This window comes from Seriola aureovittata, chromosome 2 (genome assembly GCF_021018895.1).
Source record: "Seriola aureovittata isolate HTS-2021-v1 ecotype China chromosome 2, ASM2101889v1, whole genome shotgun sequence".
NCBI classification, from domain to species: domain Eukaryota; kingdom Metazoa; phylum Chordata; class Actinopteri; order Carangiformes; family Carangidae; genus Seriola; species Seriola aureovittata.
The window spans coordinates 23,360,422-23,378,993 of NC_079365.1; the positions used below are offsets into that span (position 1 = coordinate 23,360,422).

The following is an 18,572-nucleotide window of genomic DNA, read 5'->3' on the forward strand; positions in this document are numbered from 1 at the left end:
CATCTGTTGCTATAATCCTATTAATAATGACTAAAACTAACATTCATTTTAAACGGATTTCTTTGTCACAACTACACCTGCATACAGAGGTAAAATAGCTACTATTAAAAACAATCCTGCAGTTTTAATAAAGCACACAAGAACCCTTTATGCAAGAGCCAACGCTACACTAGTTCTGTTACATAACTAGGATACATACCTAGACATATTAAAATGACTCTCCGTGTGACAAAGGCAGATAATGAACCAGACAGCCATATGATTGCCATGAATGAACCACTGAATCTGTACTTTTTGGGTTTTTTTAACCGGTGTAACTGTCCTAAAGTCAACAGTGGAGTAGTAGCTGGCTGGTGTATTGACACATTCTGGCAGTCCCACCTGGCTCTGCACCAGTGCTTTTCACACCACGGCCCAGTGGAGCAGCAGTCCCTGGTAGCTTGGTTACAGTAGACCTGGGCAATTTGGACAGTAATTAAGCCATAAATCTTCCCCAGACCATATGAAAGGGCTGCACCCGATTACACCTTCTCCCTCGGAGTAATGTGGTTCACTTCCACAATCAGCCGGTTCACCTGATAAGAAACCAATTCAGTCCCTCTGCCTCTCCATAGCATTAGCGGCAGACGACACGGCTCACCTTGAGTTAATGAAATGCCTAAACAAATATGTCCTCTGGAATCTAATATATCCAGCCACTATAGAACCCAATGCGGCATACGAACTGGGTATATGGAGATCTAATTTATCTGTTGTGCAATGCTGAATACTGATAGTTTGCATTCAGGTAGGAGATAATCTCTCTTCTATGCCCTGAAAGTGATGATTCAGCAGCTCTACAGTCACATTATTAGATAGCTAGTACCTGTTTGTGTCTTCATGATTTAAAGCAGTAGTCTCATCTGTATACAATAAGTGTACATTAGGTAGTTTGTAAGACATAAAAGACTCAGCCGCCTTCATACACACATGAATGACATACGGTGATGACTATAATTTCCGCCGCGGCGTTGCTTAATCGGAACCATTCCATTTAAATGTTACTGGCAGCTTAAACACATGGCTTGAATGGGCTCACCTGAAATCAAAGACATGCTGACATGTGTGAAATATATATATATATATATATATATATATATATGCACACACACACTGTCCATGTTCGTGTGTGTGTTTGAAGCCTGTCTATCCAGCCATGTGTCTCAGACTGTGTGAAGACAGAATAGCAGGATGTAGTGCTGTGAAGTCTATTAAGACTGAATGACATACTGCCTCTCAGCTGTCAGTAACATTTGATTAAACTTCATGGTGGAAATGTGGCTTCAGCAACAATTTTCACTTCATACAGTAATGAACAGAGGCCAACTAAGGTAAGGGGATGGAGAGAATAGGGGAGGGATGAGGGAAAATAAGTGTCTGTCTAAAATGGTAAATGTGCCCACTGAGATGACGCAAGTACTGGTGTCTTCTTCAAGCACATCTCACAGGGAGGGGAACTCTGGCATTTTCACTGAGCAGAGTTAAACCTGTGACCTTAACGGCCACAAGACAACAGACTCAATAACCATGAAGTCACTCCAGTTGTTTCTAAACTGCAAAGTACTGCAATGCTGCTGCATCATAAAGAGGAACAGATAGAAAACAGTTAGCAGGAGAAGCATGCAAAAAAGAAAGCTACAGTTTGTTTACAACGTTAATGAGAGAGAGGCAAAAACAAAAAACCCAATTAAAATGAATGAAAAAATATGTTAAGAGCTTAACGCTCACAGCTAGCTGCCATCTGCTCTCCATCTACTATTAACCATTACATAGTCAGTTTACCATAGGGTGAGTCAGACGGATACAAAGCTCTCAAAGAAAGCACAATAACAAAAAAACAGTAAATTAAGGTTTCTTAGTTCAGTCACAGTTTATCTGTTGGCACACATGCGCACTCATGAGTGCACTAACTTTAAAATAAATGAAGCACACCTGTTTTAAATCTCACTGACTGCAGACGATCTGCACCAAAACCAATGCGTGTTATCGCCAAAAGCAGGAAGGGACAGGAAATAGTGTAGGTAAGGTTGGAAACATACTTTATAGGAGCTAGCAGGGCTAGCAGGCTAACAGCGGCAGTCCACTAAGTTGCTAAACAGTGTTTTATCAAACATTTTACTGACATTAACCTCTGCTCCTGTCATTAAACTCAGACTGCATAGTATAAGACTTCTTATACTGTGCAGTAACACAACAAGAACATAAAAGAAAAAAAAATCAATACTTGATAAATCAATATTGACTGAATCATAACCCAGCGGGACACTAACAAAACCACACTAGGTTCTGTATCTAGTTGTATAACCTGTGGAATCAACTGATTGACTGAAACACTGGACTGAAAGTCAATTCAAAAGAGGGACGGAAGCAATGTTTTAAAAAGTACATACACTAACACGTGAAGAATACAGTCAATAGGTCTAAACCTCTAAGGATAAGGTGGGTGCTTTTCTATACCTTTCTACTGCTAGTAACTCAATATCAAAATGTACATAGGTTTTGCTCGTCTATGAATACTTTCCAACTCGCCTGCCCCGTCTGAAGCACTCAGCCCTAAGCTCATTCATTCCTACTGAAGAAGTAAATCTTTAAGAATAGGTCACAAATATAAGGAGTAATTTTGTATGTAGTTTTCTGTAGCACAGTATTTGAGAATACTGTACGTGTATACTGTATGTGAGACTGGTCTTGTCACCACTCTCTCACCTGTCAGACCCTGTTAAATCACTGGAACACCTCGAGACAGAAACTTTACGGTTCGCACCCTCGGCCCCTGACAGAAGGCACCTCTCTATCTCACCTCCTCCGCTCATTTAATGTCACGCAATGAGAAACATTTTATAGACAAAGGAAAGCCAAAGTAGATGGCTTGTGACTTATTATTCTAAAAAAGGCTAGGAGGTGCATTTCAAGGCGTTTGCGTATTCAACACAATGCAAGTTTTGGGGAATTAGTCATATGCTTATAAAATGAGCTCAAATGCCATTCAGCACAGCATCTCCTTTTGTGTGGCATTACAGTGTGTAATCAAGCGCCGCATTTTCCAGGGCAATCACGTCCTTTATCACAGAGGAACTGTCGCCAACCACCTACAGAGTGGGAGGATAAGCCCTGTGGGTAATAGAGTGTGGTGGGTGCTTGATTGGGTATGGAGAGCGAGAAGTTTTGCTCACATCTCACACCACTCTCCACCTCTGCCCCCGCCCGCCGCAGCCCTTCACACCAACAAGTCATAGCTGAGGACGGCGGCCCTTGGAGACACGCTTTCGCACCACTCGCTTCCAATTTACTTATTTGTTGTTGTCGTGGAAACAGCACAAGTTCACTAAGGGGCGGATTAAGACACATATCTGTACACACAAAATTTCAAACTCCGGTTTTTGTTTTTCTCCATGTCGCGCTCTCACTCTCAGTGTAAGAGTGGGGCACAGAGCTGCCTGAGGTAATTAGGGGTGACATGATGTTTATGTAACCTCCAAGCCTCACAAACCAGATGCAATTATGGGCTCCTGGTCCCTGTGACCCCAGCCCTTTAGCGTAGCACCGCAAAACTGCAATCCCGTGTCCCAGGAGCGAGCCTGGTTTTGCAGGGTGATGGGAGAAAGTGGGAGGGTGGAGTGGGGGCAAGCAAGAGTTGAGTTCTTTTCACAGCTCCATCTGACGGGAGCTCTTGCTGCCTAATCTAAAGTGACGGGCACTTCAGTGGAGAGGGCGCAGAGCCCCCCAATTTCCGCCAGGACCCCTCGGCAGGGGAAGCAGAGTAGCCGAGGGTTGGGGTGGTAGACTTATTGTGGCCCAGTGAGACAGCATAGGGCAGGGGCCTCATTACAACGCTTAACTGCACTCACAGGCCCTCATTAACCCACCGTACCAGTGACTCAAATCAAAACAGACAATAAAAAGGGGTCGCCGTTTGAATAAAGGACTCCATTTTAGTGTGACTTAGAGTTTCAGCATTGTAACTGAGTGCTTTATGGAACTTTTACACGAACAGATTTCGGTAAACATTGACGTTTGTTACAGTGGGTCAATTTAGGCAAAAAAAAAATCTCCTCTTAAATGTGTTCAAACAACTTATATACACTTCCTATTAAACTGCCTCCGCGTAGACATCCTCACATCTGGGAATTCCAGAGGAAAGTAATGAGAGAGTGAGAGTGTAGTTAAACAAAACCCAATATGTCCGCTTTAATAACAGCACAGTGCTTTAGGTTGCTCTGTCATAGCAGATTGCCCTCAGGTGAAGTGGTCTACTTGTAGAGTTTTCAGACTTAAAGTCATTTCAGGGAGATGGATGATGAGAGATGACAGGCACTTACGTATGTTGCCAATAGGATGCAAAGCAAAGCCAGTGCAAAGATAAAGCCCAGCCTGTATCCCAGCCCGCTCATCAGTGCTCTTGGGGGGGGCACACAAAAAGCCTGGCATGCCAAATGATTCGTTTCATAGACAATTAAAGGGCAAATCAATGCGGGTGACTTCAACAGAAATCACATAGTGGAAAGCATGCAAAGCTCCAATAGCTTCAGAAGACAGACCGAAGGACAGTTTGAGGTGTATGTGTAGAAAATCCTAAAAAAGGTAAAAAAAAATGACCCCGGTCGCCAAGGGAACCTGTTTTTCATTAGACCTCTGAACACACAGGAATACTGGCCTCTAATCTTTGAAGTAGCATTTTAGTTTCTAAAGTAGTTCATATAAATATAAATATAAACTATGCTTACTTTATGCATATACTCCTGTTTTTAACTTTTTAAATGCAACTCTACAACTAAGTGGGTGGATGAGCGCGGAGCCGTAATCACTGAACAGTGGATGAAGTGGAGAGACAGCAGCTAGCCTGCTCTCAGCTCCACAGTCTGAAAAACATGATGATGAGGTCACACTGTAAAGACCAGCAGGCCATCACATTCTGTCTGTCACATCATCAACGGCACTCTCCTTCCCATTTCAGAGCCCTTAATCTGCATACATCACCATACAGGAGAGGAAAGAAACGGACTCAGCGGAGGTCTATGCACTGTGCATTATGTGCTTGTAGAGGAATGAGTGTGATGAAGAGGTACTGTACAGGGCATAAGCGACAAAGGAGCAGCACAGAAATAGCCATGGTGAAAAAAGATGGAGAGGAGAGAAGAGAAGAGAAGAGAAAAGAAGAAAAGAGAAGAGCACATGGTGGTAATATGAAGTGTAGAAAAAGACAGATGGGCCCACTTACCCGCCTGGTTAGTGGTAATGTTGACTGAGGCATACTGAGGGGAGTAGGGGCTCTGATCTGACACCCCGTTGACAGCCTGCACCTCAAACGTGTACTGTGTGTGGGCCAGCAGGTCACTTATGTAGACCCGGGGTTCTGTCAGGCCCAGCTGACGGGGCAAAAACTGAACGTTGTCCCCACAGCGGGTGCAGCCTCCCCGGCCTCCACCGCAGCTCTTGCAGATGATGTTGAAGACCACATCCTCGCGGCCCCCTGAATCCCGAGGAGGCATCCACTCCAGCATCACAGAGGTTTCGTTCACGCTGGAGATAACGGTCTGCGGAGCTGAAGGGACAGCTGAAAGACACAAGAGAGATTCTAGAGTAAACACTCGAGTGATTAATCCAATACACAGATATTTTCTGAAGTAAGCTCTTTGATGAAATGATTGCTTGTTAAGGAGATTGGCCAAAATTGCAGACGCATACTTATTCATTCCAATTCACCATACTGAAATAAACGCTGTATAACGTTATATATTATTTGATCGCTATTTTACTTTTTGAATTTTCTAATCCAAGCCTTAATATGCATCTGTATTTATTAGATTATAAGAAATTGGGACAAATTACAACCTAGAATTACTGCCTCATGGTTGAAAGCCAACCAATCAATATGCAGTTTACATCCATGTCTGTCCAGACTCATAATATTTATAGTAAAGACTTTGATTTAATTTAGTCATGCAGTGTATTTTGTCATTAGAGTAAGAATGCTTCAGTTATGTGATTTGTTGTGAGGTGTCCACCAAAATCTAATCAGTTCATCCTTGAGTCTAAGTGAATATTTGTGCCAAATCTGAAAAAAAAAACTTCTCAAGGGCGTTACTGAGTGTTACTGAGGCGCTACTGATAATGTGTTCACGAGAATGGGAGGGACAGATGTTTATTTTTTTGTTAAAAAAAAAAAAAAAGGTTTGACAATGACTCTGACTCTGACAATAGGTGAAATGGGTGTGGACTTTAGTCATAAATTTGTCTTCAAACATCAGTGCTGAAGGTAAAATGCTATGAAATTGCTCTATAGTGGTGGTAGTGGATCGTGATGGTTTTTCTGGTGACTTCCAATTTTGTGTTGGAAGTTGTGTCCTTGATGACATAGAGGGCATTACTGCTAACGCAACTTAAATAACCCCAACACAGGAGGAGAGAAAATCCACAAGCTCACTAGAACACTATAGCCTTTTTGAGGTCTGAGCTGACGGCGTTCCAAGCTGGCAGTGCCTCTTCCCTCGGGATGCCCATTTACTCTCTCTCATTTTTCCACGCTGGTGTCCACTTTGTCAAGTGTTTTCTTAACATCTATTCTCGACAATTTTCTCATGGAGCATCGTATAGAGTTCGTGCAGTGGAGAGAAACCTACTGTTTCTCCTGTTGGGACATTGTTAGCAGCTAGGCATTACGGGGTGGAAACTTTCCACATGCTGCTGCATGGTGAGTGACAGGCCAAACAAACAAACAATGAGAAGTGTTTATCTTCTACAGTCATGTGCACCTAATTATAGAAGACGTACCCTCCAGGACTAATGAGATAAACAACTCCACTCCGCCCACAACATCCTAAATCTGAATCGATCACTTCGTATTTAACCTCCTTTTAATTGGCAGCAATTAACACATCTCCGGCTCTGGAAGGAAGCCCATTGGAGTGCCCTTCTTGGTGTCTCTCATACACGGAGACATAACTCCTCCTCGGCACCTCCTTCCTGGGGAGGAGTCCCCCCCCCCATTAGCTGGCGGGCAGCTCCGATGGGCCCATTCGCTTGCTTTAATCAGGCCGGGCCCTGCTACGCTTAATACGGGTGACGTGACGCTGCTGCTTTCTCATTCACAACAGCTGCTCGACTCCCAGAGCCAGGCTTATGCAAATCTCTTTTGTTGGAAACCATCAAATCTTTTCCCTCCTCTCTCCCTTTCAACACGTAGAGAGGGAGAGTGAGGGAAAAAACTCGACCATAATCGTTGAAAGGAGCTCTTCTTTTTTTTTTTCCCTCTCTCAGCCCAGTTTTGTTTTAGTTAGACCACACTCTATGCACTGACTCTCTGTCTTTCTCACATACACACAACCCCTCTCTCTCTCTCAAATTCCCTCTCCTCCTTCATCTCCAATCTATGTGTCTTCCCCTCACGCTTCACCCCCACCTCCCTCGCTCACGTTTTCTTTGGTCTATCCTTTCCGTCTCTTTCTGTCTCTCTCTCTCTCTCTCTTTCTCTCAACCTCGGTGTCAGCCTCAAATTCAAATTCAAATTCAAACAGCTTCATTGGCATGACAAGAGAGAGTCTAGTCTGGGCTCTTTCTCCGTGCCTGCCCTTCCACAAAGCTACGCGCCCTGGCCCAGTAACCTCTGCACTGGCTTGGAGTACGGGCTGTGTGATGTTGAGGAGGGGCGGCCGAGCCTTGTGTGTTGGGTCAGATCTGTGGACAGCCACACTATGGGCATGTCAGCGTCGTGTTAGCGCGAGGGACAGCTCTGACAGGGTGTCTCTGTTTGGAGTTACACAGCCTACCACTGTCCTTTGATCCCGGGGCTCCTCTGCTTGCGGGTTTGTAATGCCAATGTGTTTAAGAGTTCATATTTGAAATCAAAAGACTTTGTGAGTGCGTATTCATGTCTGTGTACTGTGTGTATTTGTGTGGAGAGGCGCCTAAGGTTCACATATAACAACGTTGGAACTATACACACTCGTGCAGGGCATCTGGAGGGGGTCTGAGTCGGTGCGATAGTATCCATTGCGGCAAACGCAGTTGATGGCGCCTTCGCTGGTGGTGCGGCTGTTGATGGGACACTGCAAACAGGGCTCATCTCCTTGAGTTGGCTTGAAAAAGCCCGAGGGACAAGCTGAAAGACAGAGGAGGAGAAGTATAAGGATCAGGATAAAAATATAACATCTTTAAAAAAAAAAAAAAAAAAAAAAAAAAAAAGGAAACAATTTGTTTTTTTGCATTTTCATTGTATGACAGCAGAAACATTTAACCTCAGATACAATATAAAGGGTGTGAGGCTTCAACTAACAATTATTTTTTGATAAATTGCCTAATCAGTTAGTCCATTCAATATCAGAATACTGTGGACATTTGTGAGAGCCCAAAGAGATGTCTCTAACCTACTTCTTTGCTTCTAATCAACCATCCAAAACCCAAAGGAACTGAATTTATGAAATATAAAAATATAAAAAATAAATACATTTTCACTTTTACTTTTTGTAGCAATTAATTGCTAATTACTGACAAACCATTTGTGACTAAAATGACAGTATCACCATACAACAAGGAAGCAGTTTAATTTAACACTCTGTATATGTAAATTCAGTATGTGATTCTTGACACTTCAGTATTTCAAGTGATTTACTTTGAGATATTTGGTTGCATCATGTGACACAAGAGAAGTCGACAAGTGACCAGAAGTCAAAACAACCCAAAAAAACCAAACAAAAAAAAAACACACCAGAGCCCAACATATGAATATATATCAGCGCAACCTGCCATATAAATACACACCAGTGAAGCCTTGCATGTGAGGAAACTCTCTGGGGAAATGGCAACATGGCAACATGTTGTAAGTTTGCTTTGAATTATTCACCATGCTCTAGTTGCCTGAGAAATCTCTGAAGTGCCCTGCTTTCTGTTAAGAGCCCTTTTAAAGGGCCTCTCTCCGGAAACCTGGGAGGAAAGTTACATTCATGATAAAGAGGAAGATGAACACACACCGCAGTTGCCATTAAAGTCTGTGTTTCTGAGTCTGCCTGTGTTTGGGTGAATCACAGGCTGTATAAGGGGTGAATCTGTTTGTGTGTTGCCATAAGCATCAGTCATTGCAGTGATAAACAACCTAACTTAGCTGTCTGTGAAATCCCCTTATCCTCTCCTGAGTCACATTCTGCCTAAACCTTCACTGCAAAAAAAAAAAAAAAAAACCTTTTCCAGCATTTGCTCCTGCACCATGTCAAGAGCTTTTTTTTTTTTCTATCTTGGGCCAAAGCAGCTACAGCTCTTGCTTCAGGTAATCCAGCTCCCACCTGCTCCACCGATAAAGGAGAAAATATAGAAGTGTTGAGACAGAGGTGTTGCAAGTACAGTAACGTGAAAAATTCACACACGGGATGCAGTGCATATCTGAAGTTCAAAAGCCTCAGGTCTGTCAGTGCTGTTGTGAGTTTTTCTTTTTTAGTAACAGTGTAAAAAACACAAGAATTTTATTGAGTCTGATGAAAGGAAACAAAAGGAAGCTTTTACATCAATTTATGGTTGTTTTTCTTATATATTTTTTTTATTATTTTTAAATTAAATGTGGCATGTTCACAGGAATGTTTATTCTAGTATCAAAGCTGATTTTGATTATTATAATTTCTTGTGCTTGTAATATCTACAGCAATTTGTCTCACTCATTATGGGAACAGTTTTTCCCATTTTCTATATGTTTCTAAAAACTTACTTAAACACGGCTGCAGTCTTCTACACTGCAAAGCAATAAAAAATACAGCCATTATTCTATTCCGAGGCTGTTTCAGCAATTATTACGGCTCGAGTGCAGCATCTGGAATATGGAAACATCTGCAGCTGAAATTCCCATTTTAAATAGAGGGCAAATCACAGGGCAGAATTAGTCCGCGTCCAATCCCAGTGTTTATATTAGACAGACAGATCGCTGTACTCAGAGACCCTACAGGCCAGGAATTAGTGCTCTTTTTCCCCTTGTAACTCAAAGTACATTACTCAGAGTCGTCACCCTCTAAATCTGCCCACTGTATAATGATCCCTGCAATTGTGACGATACAGACACTTAATAAAAGCAAAAAGCAGTGGGCAGTAGAAGGGGCATGTTCAGTATGTGATGCAACATTTTGCAAATAAATAAAACTTTTAATGCGATCATTACTGTGGAAAACGACAGATCAAATTGGTCTAGCTGCATCACCTATTCAAGAAGTTCAATTCAAGTGGTCCAATATGATCAGTCAAAGTATGAAATAACATGTAAGTGAAGGTATGCTTTGAAATAGGAACACGCTTTTATTTTCACTGTGCCAGACAGCAGCATTTCAGTGTGTTTGTGTGTGGTTTGTTTTTTTGTAATCACAAATATCTGTGGCAATGAGAGTTATTCCAAAATAAAACACAACAAAAAGAAAAGTAATCTTAAATATCTCTTCACTGAGTATTAGCTTTGACATGTTTTTCTTCTCCCATGATTGATGGGGGAAAAGGTTTTGGGTACAGAGCGAAACATGAGGCCTGGACATTCACATTGCCAGTCAACAGGCTCTGTGAATGAGGCCCAGGCAACAGCTATGTGGGGAATCGGGACTGAACCTCTGCGGCACAGTGAGGTCTATGGGAGCGCGGCGCTCCGAGGAGCAACACTAAAGGAAACGGCATAAAGAGGTAGTGAAGGGCGGAAAGGAGAGAGGAGTGTAAAGATGGAAACAAAGAGACAAGAGGGGAGTAGGTGGGGAATGGCTGTGTTTGGGGAGTTTTTCAGCCTGGTAATTCAGCGTGTTACTGTGCCCACAGTGAATGTATGTGCTGCAACAGTATGCAGACTGTGCATAATAATCCGAACAATGACTCTTAAAAAAAATCTGCACGGGGGGAAGAGAGTTAAAAAAAAAAAGGGGATGTGCTTCAATATTCTGACGTTGGATGGCACACTGGTGGGTAATGGAAATGTTCCCACCGACACCACAAACATCCAGAGACACAATTCTCTCAGCTACTGTACGTCTGTTCAATTTAGTGAGAAAATCACTGAAGGAAAAATGTATGTGCTTTTACATTCATTGTGTCTGTTTATGTCAAAATCTAAATAGTTTCAGCCCACATTTCAGACCACCATAACTTGTGAATATCCATTAATACCATAGATGGTCATTTGTGATTTATCTGCTGTTATTCCAGATACAAGATTCAGATTCAAATACAAAATTCATTACAAAACAGCAAACAAAACTATACACAAGTATTTACCAGAAACAGGTTCCACTCATTGCGTTTCCCTCTGTGACAAAGCTGTCTCATCCGGCACCTCATAAACTTAAAGAATCCAGTTCAAGAGGACACAGTATTATATGTCTTGGCATGCCTCTCTGCCCTGCCACGGTCATTATTTTTTTGGGGAAATATTTGGGGAATTTCCACTTTATATCCAGATGACAGATTTTGAGAATTGCAAAGTTGTCTGGTGTCAGATGTAGAGAAGCAAAGATGTGGAGAGCAGTGATTAAAAAACAGATCAGAGCTTTAATTCCCTACCTCCCTGCCTGCCCAGATTGGTGCTGTTGAGCTGTTTGATCACCATCCTGGCAGTCTCGCTCAACATGCGGAAGCTAAAGGCTGTTTTTTTGGATGTTTCCCCCTAACTTCAGATATCCTTCTGGCAAGAAGAGTTAATTACTGTCAGAATATTCATTGACAACAGCTCCTCTGTTGTTCCCACTTCCTATACCTAAACTACAAAAAAAAAAAAAAAAAAAAAAAAAAAAAACCACACACTGCTAATAATGTTATTAATATCATCAAGCAAACGTGCCACGTTTTGCCATTAGATCTCTGGGGACTGCGAATGTGGATTCTGGAAGTGGGACAAACAATGAAATGTTTGTCAAGAACAAAAGCTACACAGAAAAGCTTTATGGGAATTTATAAACACTTCAAACTCAATTTAATGGTAGCTGTGTCAAAAGGTCCAGATCACCTCAAATTGCTTCCAGAGACATGGCAGGATTATTCACTCGCAGATCTTATATTTGAAAAACAAGTGAAAACTTCTGCCAGCGGGCTGAGAGAGTTTTGTTTCCAATGTTGCCTGATCATTTAAAGACCAAGTATTACACTACTTTTATCTAACACAGAGTCTTAAAACCCAATCTGAATAATACCCCCCCACTCCCCATCCCCTCACACACACACACACACACACACACACACACACACACATTCCAAACCTCCGGCTGCTTGTGTCTGTCTTGTTTATGACTTTTAATAACATATAGTGACATAAAGGCTTTAATTATGGGTTTTCTGCTAGACTCACTGAATAAAAATAGGACTGCTTGAGATGTGAGAAGTCAGAACCAGGGTGCTTGTCAGTTTTTACAGCAGGTAATTTGCTGGTTGTTTCAAAGGTTTCCTGAATATTACAGCTGGAGAGATTTATAGCACAGTTAGGATGAGACCTGCAGCTAAAACCATCTGAATCCTACAAAGTCTGTGCATCTGTGCGTGAGTGTTCATGTGTGTGTGAGAGAAGAGGAACACACACAAAGAGAAAAGAAAGGCAAAGAGAGAGAGAGAGAGAGAGAGAGAGAGAGAGAAAGAGAGAAGCAGGGAGTGTTGTTTTCAGCAGCAATGCCGACGTGACCGGCCATACTGGAAACGCTCCCTGTGAATCTGGCTCCTCTGACCGAATCAGCAGTCGCACACACACACTCACACAAACACACAGCTCATAGAGAGTGGCCAAACAAAGACTGGGCATTTGACATTTCCATCATGGCTGCCTCGGCAGTGTTGTGCGATGTGCGATCACAACCAGACAATCAGCTGTCTGATACCAGGTAATCCAGCGTAAGGCCACACCTATTGAGGGGGGAAAAAAAACAAACAAAAAAAACAACAACCCCAGCACCCCTCCAGTCTTTTTCACCCACCACCTCTCATCTCCACCACCAGCCGACAGAGAAACTCTTTGTCCAGCAGTCTGGGGCATCACAGCAACAACAGCACAGCCCTCTGGCCCCCGTTTCCCCTTTTTCCCCCCTTTTCAGGATCCAGTCCACTCCTACCCCATCTCCCCACCCTCTCCCGAAATCTGCTTTATTTAATGAACACACCATTAAAGAAGAGACAAGGGAGACAAAGACAAGCAAGGTGTGTGTATGTGTGTGGTGTTCAGGGGTGTGAAAGAGAAAAGGCTGGAGAGGTAAAAGAAAAAAGAAAAAAAAAATCAGAGGTGCTAGGTTTTGTGAGCACAGCAGGAAAAAGTGCTGAAAGCAGTGAAAATGGCCAGCGTCAGAGGGATTGTGTGTGTGCTGGGTATTTCCCTGTATTCCATTGTGACCAAAGAGGCCGCTACAGCGAGCCACGTACAAGTTTGGAGCTCTATTTGCTTTGGTGCTGCCTGTAAAAACTATTTATATGAATCACTGCGGGGAGAGATCAGAGGCTATCGTAAAGAGATATGTTTCTTTTACAGGATGCAGCGCTGGTTCTCAGAGGAGGAAATTAGATTAAGACAACCTGTTAGCTTTAATAGCAGCTTTCTCATTACCTCTACCATCCTACAACCACAACTACAGACCATCAGCCTTTGAACTGGTCACATCTAAGCAGAGCGTAACGTTGTGAAACGACAGTCATGGCCACAGATCAACCAGAGGAGAGCAGCCACGAGTTGTCTGTCTGTTCCTGGGAGCGAGGACAAGCCAGCCTGTCCGCCGTCTGCCTCAGCACTTCCACGGGGAACACTAGCTTGCACTGTTTGCAACACAAGGTCTCCGCAATTCAATTAGGAACGAAGTCCTACTCGCCGTCTAATTCAATCAGGCTTGTGTGAAAGCTATTAGACAACTGGCATTCGCTTCACCCCACACACACTGGCACACAAATGAGATATTCATTTCTCCCTCTGGGTTTCCATGTCTGGTGCAATTAACAGGTCGGGGACTCTGTGTGGCTTCTCACACTGTAAGCCAGGACAATGCCAGTGTGCGAGGGCACCACTGATGACCTACAAGGTGTAAATCAGGCTACTCTCAAACTCAAGGAGAGCACAGGGTCATTTAAATGGGTTAGTTTCTAAGAAACCCCTTGTCTGACGTTCAACATTTATAACCAAGTTCAACTGTGAGCAAACAGGGCAGTACCGCTGCATTACCAAACCACTAAAAATAACTGAAAACAGGACACGGCCACTTTCATGGGCTTACCCAATGAAGGAAAAACACATTGCAGCCACTTATTTTAATGATTAGTTGCCTTTTTGTAACTCTATTAACTTTAGTAGTAATTCCCATCCTTTAAGCTTTGGAAAAATGTGTCAGAGACTCACCCAGAAGTCAACATTTTCACAAGCATGTGATCTGTGTAAGTGTCTTAAACCTCAAACTCATGATTGCTGATCCAGACACCTTATATATAGATGCAAAGTTGTGTGTGTAACTGGGTGTAAGAGTACATGGGGATGATTGGGAACTGACTTTTCCCTATGTGTCTCTCAGCATTTTGCTCTAAGCTGCATCTCCTCTGCAGTTGTCACAGAGATCATAACCCCCCCCCAAACCCCTCCAACCCGCAACCCCCCCCACCCCAGCAGGCTCCTCTGAGACAGATTAGAAGCCAAAGTGAGCAGCAGATTAGCTGGAAATGTGGGACACCTGGGAAATGAGCTCCGAGGGCGCAGGCACCTCGGGAGGGCTCAGGCTCAAAGAACACACACATACAACACATGTACTGTACACACTCCCAGGAAACTTAAAAACACACAGGGCTCTGCGCCACACTGCTTCATACACACACACATGCACAGAGAGAGAGAGAGAGACAGAGGGAGAGAGGGAGAGGGAGAGAGAGAGAGAGAGAGAGAGAGAGCTCATTTAATTCCATCTTCTTCCGATACACATACATCAATGCATAAATAAGCAAAGGCCGTAAAGAGGAAAGCTGCTAATAAACCCTATCTGGCCACTGCCCAGAGGACAATTTCAGCTCATACTGCAGGGGCTTAACCTCATATATGTGGCACATATACACGGCTCACCATCACAAGGTTTGGTATTTACAAGGACAAAAAGAAGTGTGGAGCACTGTTCAGAATGTCAGTCGAGGCTAAAAATACTCCATAAGGGAAATATTAGTCATGTAACAACTGGTGTTAACTAATTTCCCACTTACTGACCTTATTTCTCATTATCTCCTTAACTTTGGCCAAAAATAACACATGTGAGTGACAGGGCATAGACTCACACATTTTCCGCTTTAGCAACTTTACACACATTTTCACGGACTTATACTATCGTTATCATAAAAACATGGAAGTTGTAGCTCGGAATAGAATTATACTTTAAGAATCATTAGCAAAATTTGCACACACATGCATGCAATGAACAATTCCTTCCATTATCAATGAATCTGACCATTATTTTTTGATTCATCTACTTATCTTTAGTCCATAAAGATGTCAGAAAAAAACTCAACATGAAGTGTTCAAACAGCATGACTTGCCCGACCAGCTGTTCAAAACCCAAAGATATTCAATATACAAGGATTTAAACAGAGGAAAACTGCAAAATTCACACTCAAGAGGCTGGGAATGGCATTTTTCTTGATAAATGCCTTAGAAGATGAATCAATTAATTAATGTAGTGTTGATCGACCAGTCACTTCAACCATATGTCAACACTATGTGTGTGTTACAGCGCATTGAAGTGCACGTACACACATCACACCAGCTCACTCCGCAAACCCTCTGCCTTTCTGGAGATGTGCGTCATTACCATGTGGCAAATGTTAGTTTCTTGATTCAAACAACGCTGGCAGAGTGGCTCTCTGTTCAAGACCACAACGCTCTCATGATGATCATCAGGTCATAAATACCAAAGGGAAAAAAAAAAAAAAAATCAGTGAAAACTATCTTAACCACAGTATTTCCATACTGTCTGATAACTACCATCTGTCAATAGAGGAGGAAACAGAGATGAAAGGGGAGTATCACTGGAGCCATGAATGCAGCACAGTAATAACGTCTGGAATTTTCACTGCGCTCCTTTTTTTTTTTTTCTTCTTCTTCTTCTTTTTCCCATTTTTTTTTTTCAGCACAGGGAGGAAAAAAAAAAAAGGAGGCACAAATGTGGAGTGGTGAAACTACAGGCATCTGAGCCAACACATATACGCACAGGGTAGGAATATGAACAAGGCTAGAGGGTGGGCCGTTGTGGGGAATAAAGCGGAAAGGGTCATTTCATGCAGGCAGATCACTTGACAGCTTGCTCTCCAGAGGATGGAGGGGTCCAATCAGGTTGCTGGCGGACCCCTTCGGTACACTGGGCTGCAGATGGCCGGGGTGTGGCAGGAGGCAGGCCCCTTTGTCGGCATTAATCTCCATTTAAGATGGCTTGTCAACCTTCAGGATCCACATTGCACTGGAATCAGCTACCTTGTGTTCCATTATTTGTAATGACAGATCATTACCCGAGCTTGAAAAAAAAAATATGTCACTTAATGCAGATAATGGTACATAATTTGAAATTATGGTGCAGTCCTCCCTAATCTGGCCACCAATTGAGCCTCTGTGCTCAGATGGGGTAAATAATTCAGTCAAATTGTGTGCCTTATCGCATATGGGTGGGAATTAGTAGATGTGCGCTTGGTGTTCAGTGGTTTCAAAATAGACTAATTCAAATTAATTCAGCTCAATAATTTTAAGAATTAATTGCTTTGCAGCCCAAATTTAGGATGACGTGGTTAGACTATATCACATCCCATCTGTTTTTTTAAATTTTTTAATCTGTTTACAGAACAACAGCCTCAGCTTCTGTTTCCCCCCTCCCCCCTCCTACCATCCACCATTCACCGTCCACCCTGAACCCAGTGATGTTTCTTATCTTTATGGAGTTCATACTGTTGCATGAAGTTCCCCCCCCCCCCCTCCCTCCCCCCTCCCGAACAAAGGCAGTCTGGCCTTACTTAACATTGCATGCAAGCTGAACTTTCACTGTCATGTGACACTAGGAGTCAGTAATTGTGCTTCTAGAGCTGCTGTGTTCCTGATGGTGGGGAGGAGGGGGGACTGCTACACCTGTCTTTTCATGTACAGCACTGCCTGAGTGGGTGTACACTGTTTCGAATTTGAGACAGGTAGGAAATGAAGAGACTTAGGAGTGATCAGATGACGGATTGCTAAGCTGTCATTGTTGAGGCAAACAAAAGAATGTGGGCAGCCTCCGCCCCACCTTGTCCTCATGGGAACATATCACCTGCTGCACCACAGCATGCACTGAACTGCTTCCCAGGCAACACCCATCCACCAGTGGGTGCAACGATGAGTTCCTCCAGTCGCTTGCATAGATTCCACACCATTCATGCTCCGTCTAAGCCTTTGATTCATCATTTTATTGTTACGCCGTTTGTGCAGAGGGCTGTGTTTACAGAACACACTCTCTAAGACACACAGATCGATGTGTCTGAAGTCTATATGAGTTTTGACTGGGACTGTCAGTCCCTCGGCCTACTAAACCCCCAAATGCGCCCTTTGCTCAAGGACAGCTAGTTGCTAGGGCAACAGGAGCCATTGCCATGTAAGGCAGCTTCTTCGCTCCGTTCCGCAGGCTGCACCCAGACCTTACAGCCCCGATCACAGCCTCAGACTGCTGATGACAGTGGGACTGGGTGGAGGAAACAAGAGTGGAGGTGGAGGTATAAGAAGGAGAAAGGTGAGCCAAATGGAGGACAAATAACCTCAGTGACCTGCTGAAGTCGTACAGCAGGTTGGTCTAGAATTCACATAATTGTCTCGGCAGAGATAAGATGCAACGCACGATGAATGTCACTCCCCAGTCCATCAAATAAACAACCTGTTAAAAGTTTTGGAGTTTTGATGGAATTCGTAAAAGCTTCATGTTGAATACAATCTACTCTATCTGGTTCAACACCCGGCCTTTTCTGCCAAACACAACATCCCCAGTAGCCGATATCCTTGCCAATATAGGTGAGAGGCAAGCAGGGAAAGGGGTGGTGTTGGTGGGAGCAGCAGCAGCAGCGGCGGTGGGGTCCTTTGTGCCTGGAGGCAGATGTAGGAAATAGCTGACGGAGGCAATCACTAGTCTGTATGTGTGTGCCTTTCTATGTATCTGTGTTTGTAAAGGACAGCACAGAGAGCAAAAGAGAGCTCGACAGAGTGAGAGAGAAAGAGAGGAGTGAGGGGGAAGGAGGGGCGGGGGAGACTTAACCAGAATCCAAACAAAGGCAGCGAGCAGCAGCTCCGAGCTCGGTGACAGAGGCTCCCCAAGGTGCAGTCTAGCTGATGGACAGGTGGCATAAAGGGGACTGCATGTTGTCCAGTCAGTAGGGACAAGAGGGGTGTCACAGGGAAGGAGTGGGGGGGTGGGGGGGGGGGGGGTGGGGGGGGGGGGGGGAGGGAGGAAGGAAGGGAGGGTGGGGGTGGCGTTGCAAGGAGCAGCTGGTGCTGAATCCTGTCACTGTCCCTGTGTAACCCTCCAATGCACACATACAAACACGCAGAGAACACACACACACACACACACACACACACACACACACAC

General features: G+C 43.6%; 1 protein-coding gene across 4 annotated transcripts in view; it reads right to left on the bottom strand.

The window, feature by feature from the left end:
• Positions 1-18,572, bottom strand: part of ephb2b (eph receptor B2b) — a 120,166-nt gene that overhangs the window by 29,591 nt on the left and 72,003 nt on the right. For all 4 annotated transcript variants that reach the window (XM_056389121.1, XM_056389105.1, XM_056389129.1 and 1 more), the window contains exons 4-5: positions 7,982-8,137; positions 5,258-5,593 (exon numbers count right to left, since the gene is read on the bottom strand). In XM_056389121.1, the coding sequence (XP_056245096.1) occupies positions 5,258-5,593; positions 7,982-8,137 (492 nt within the window). The remainder of the gene's footprint in view (positions 1-5,257; positions 5,594-7,981; positions 8,138-18,572) is intronic.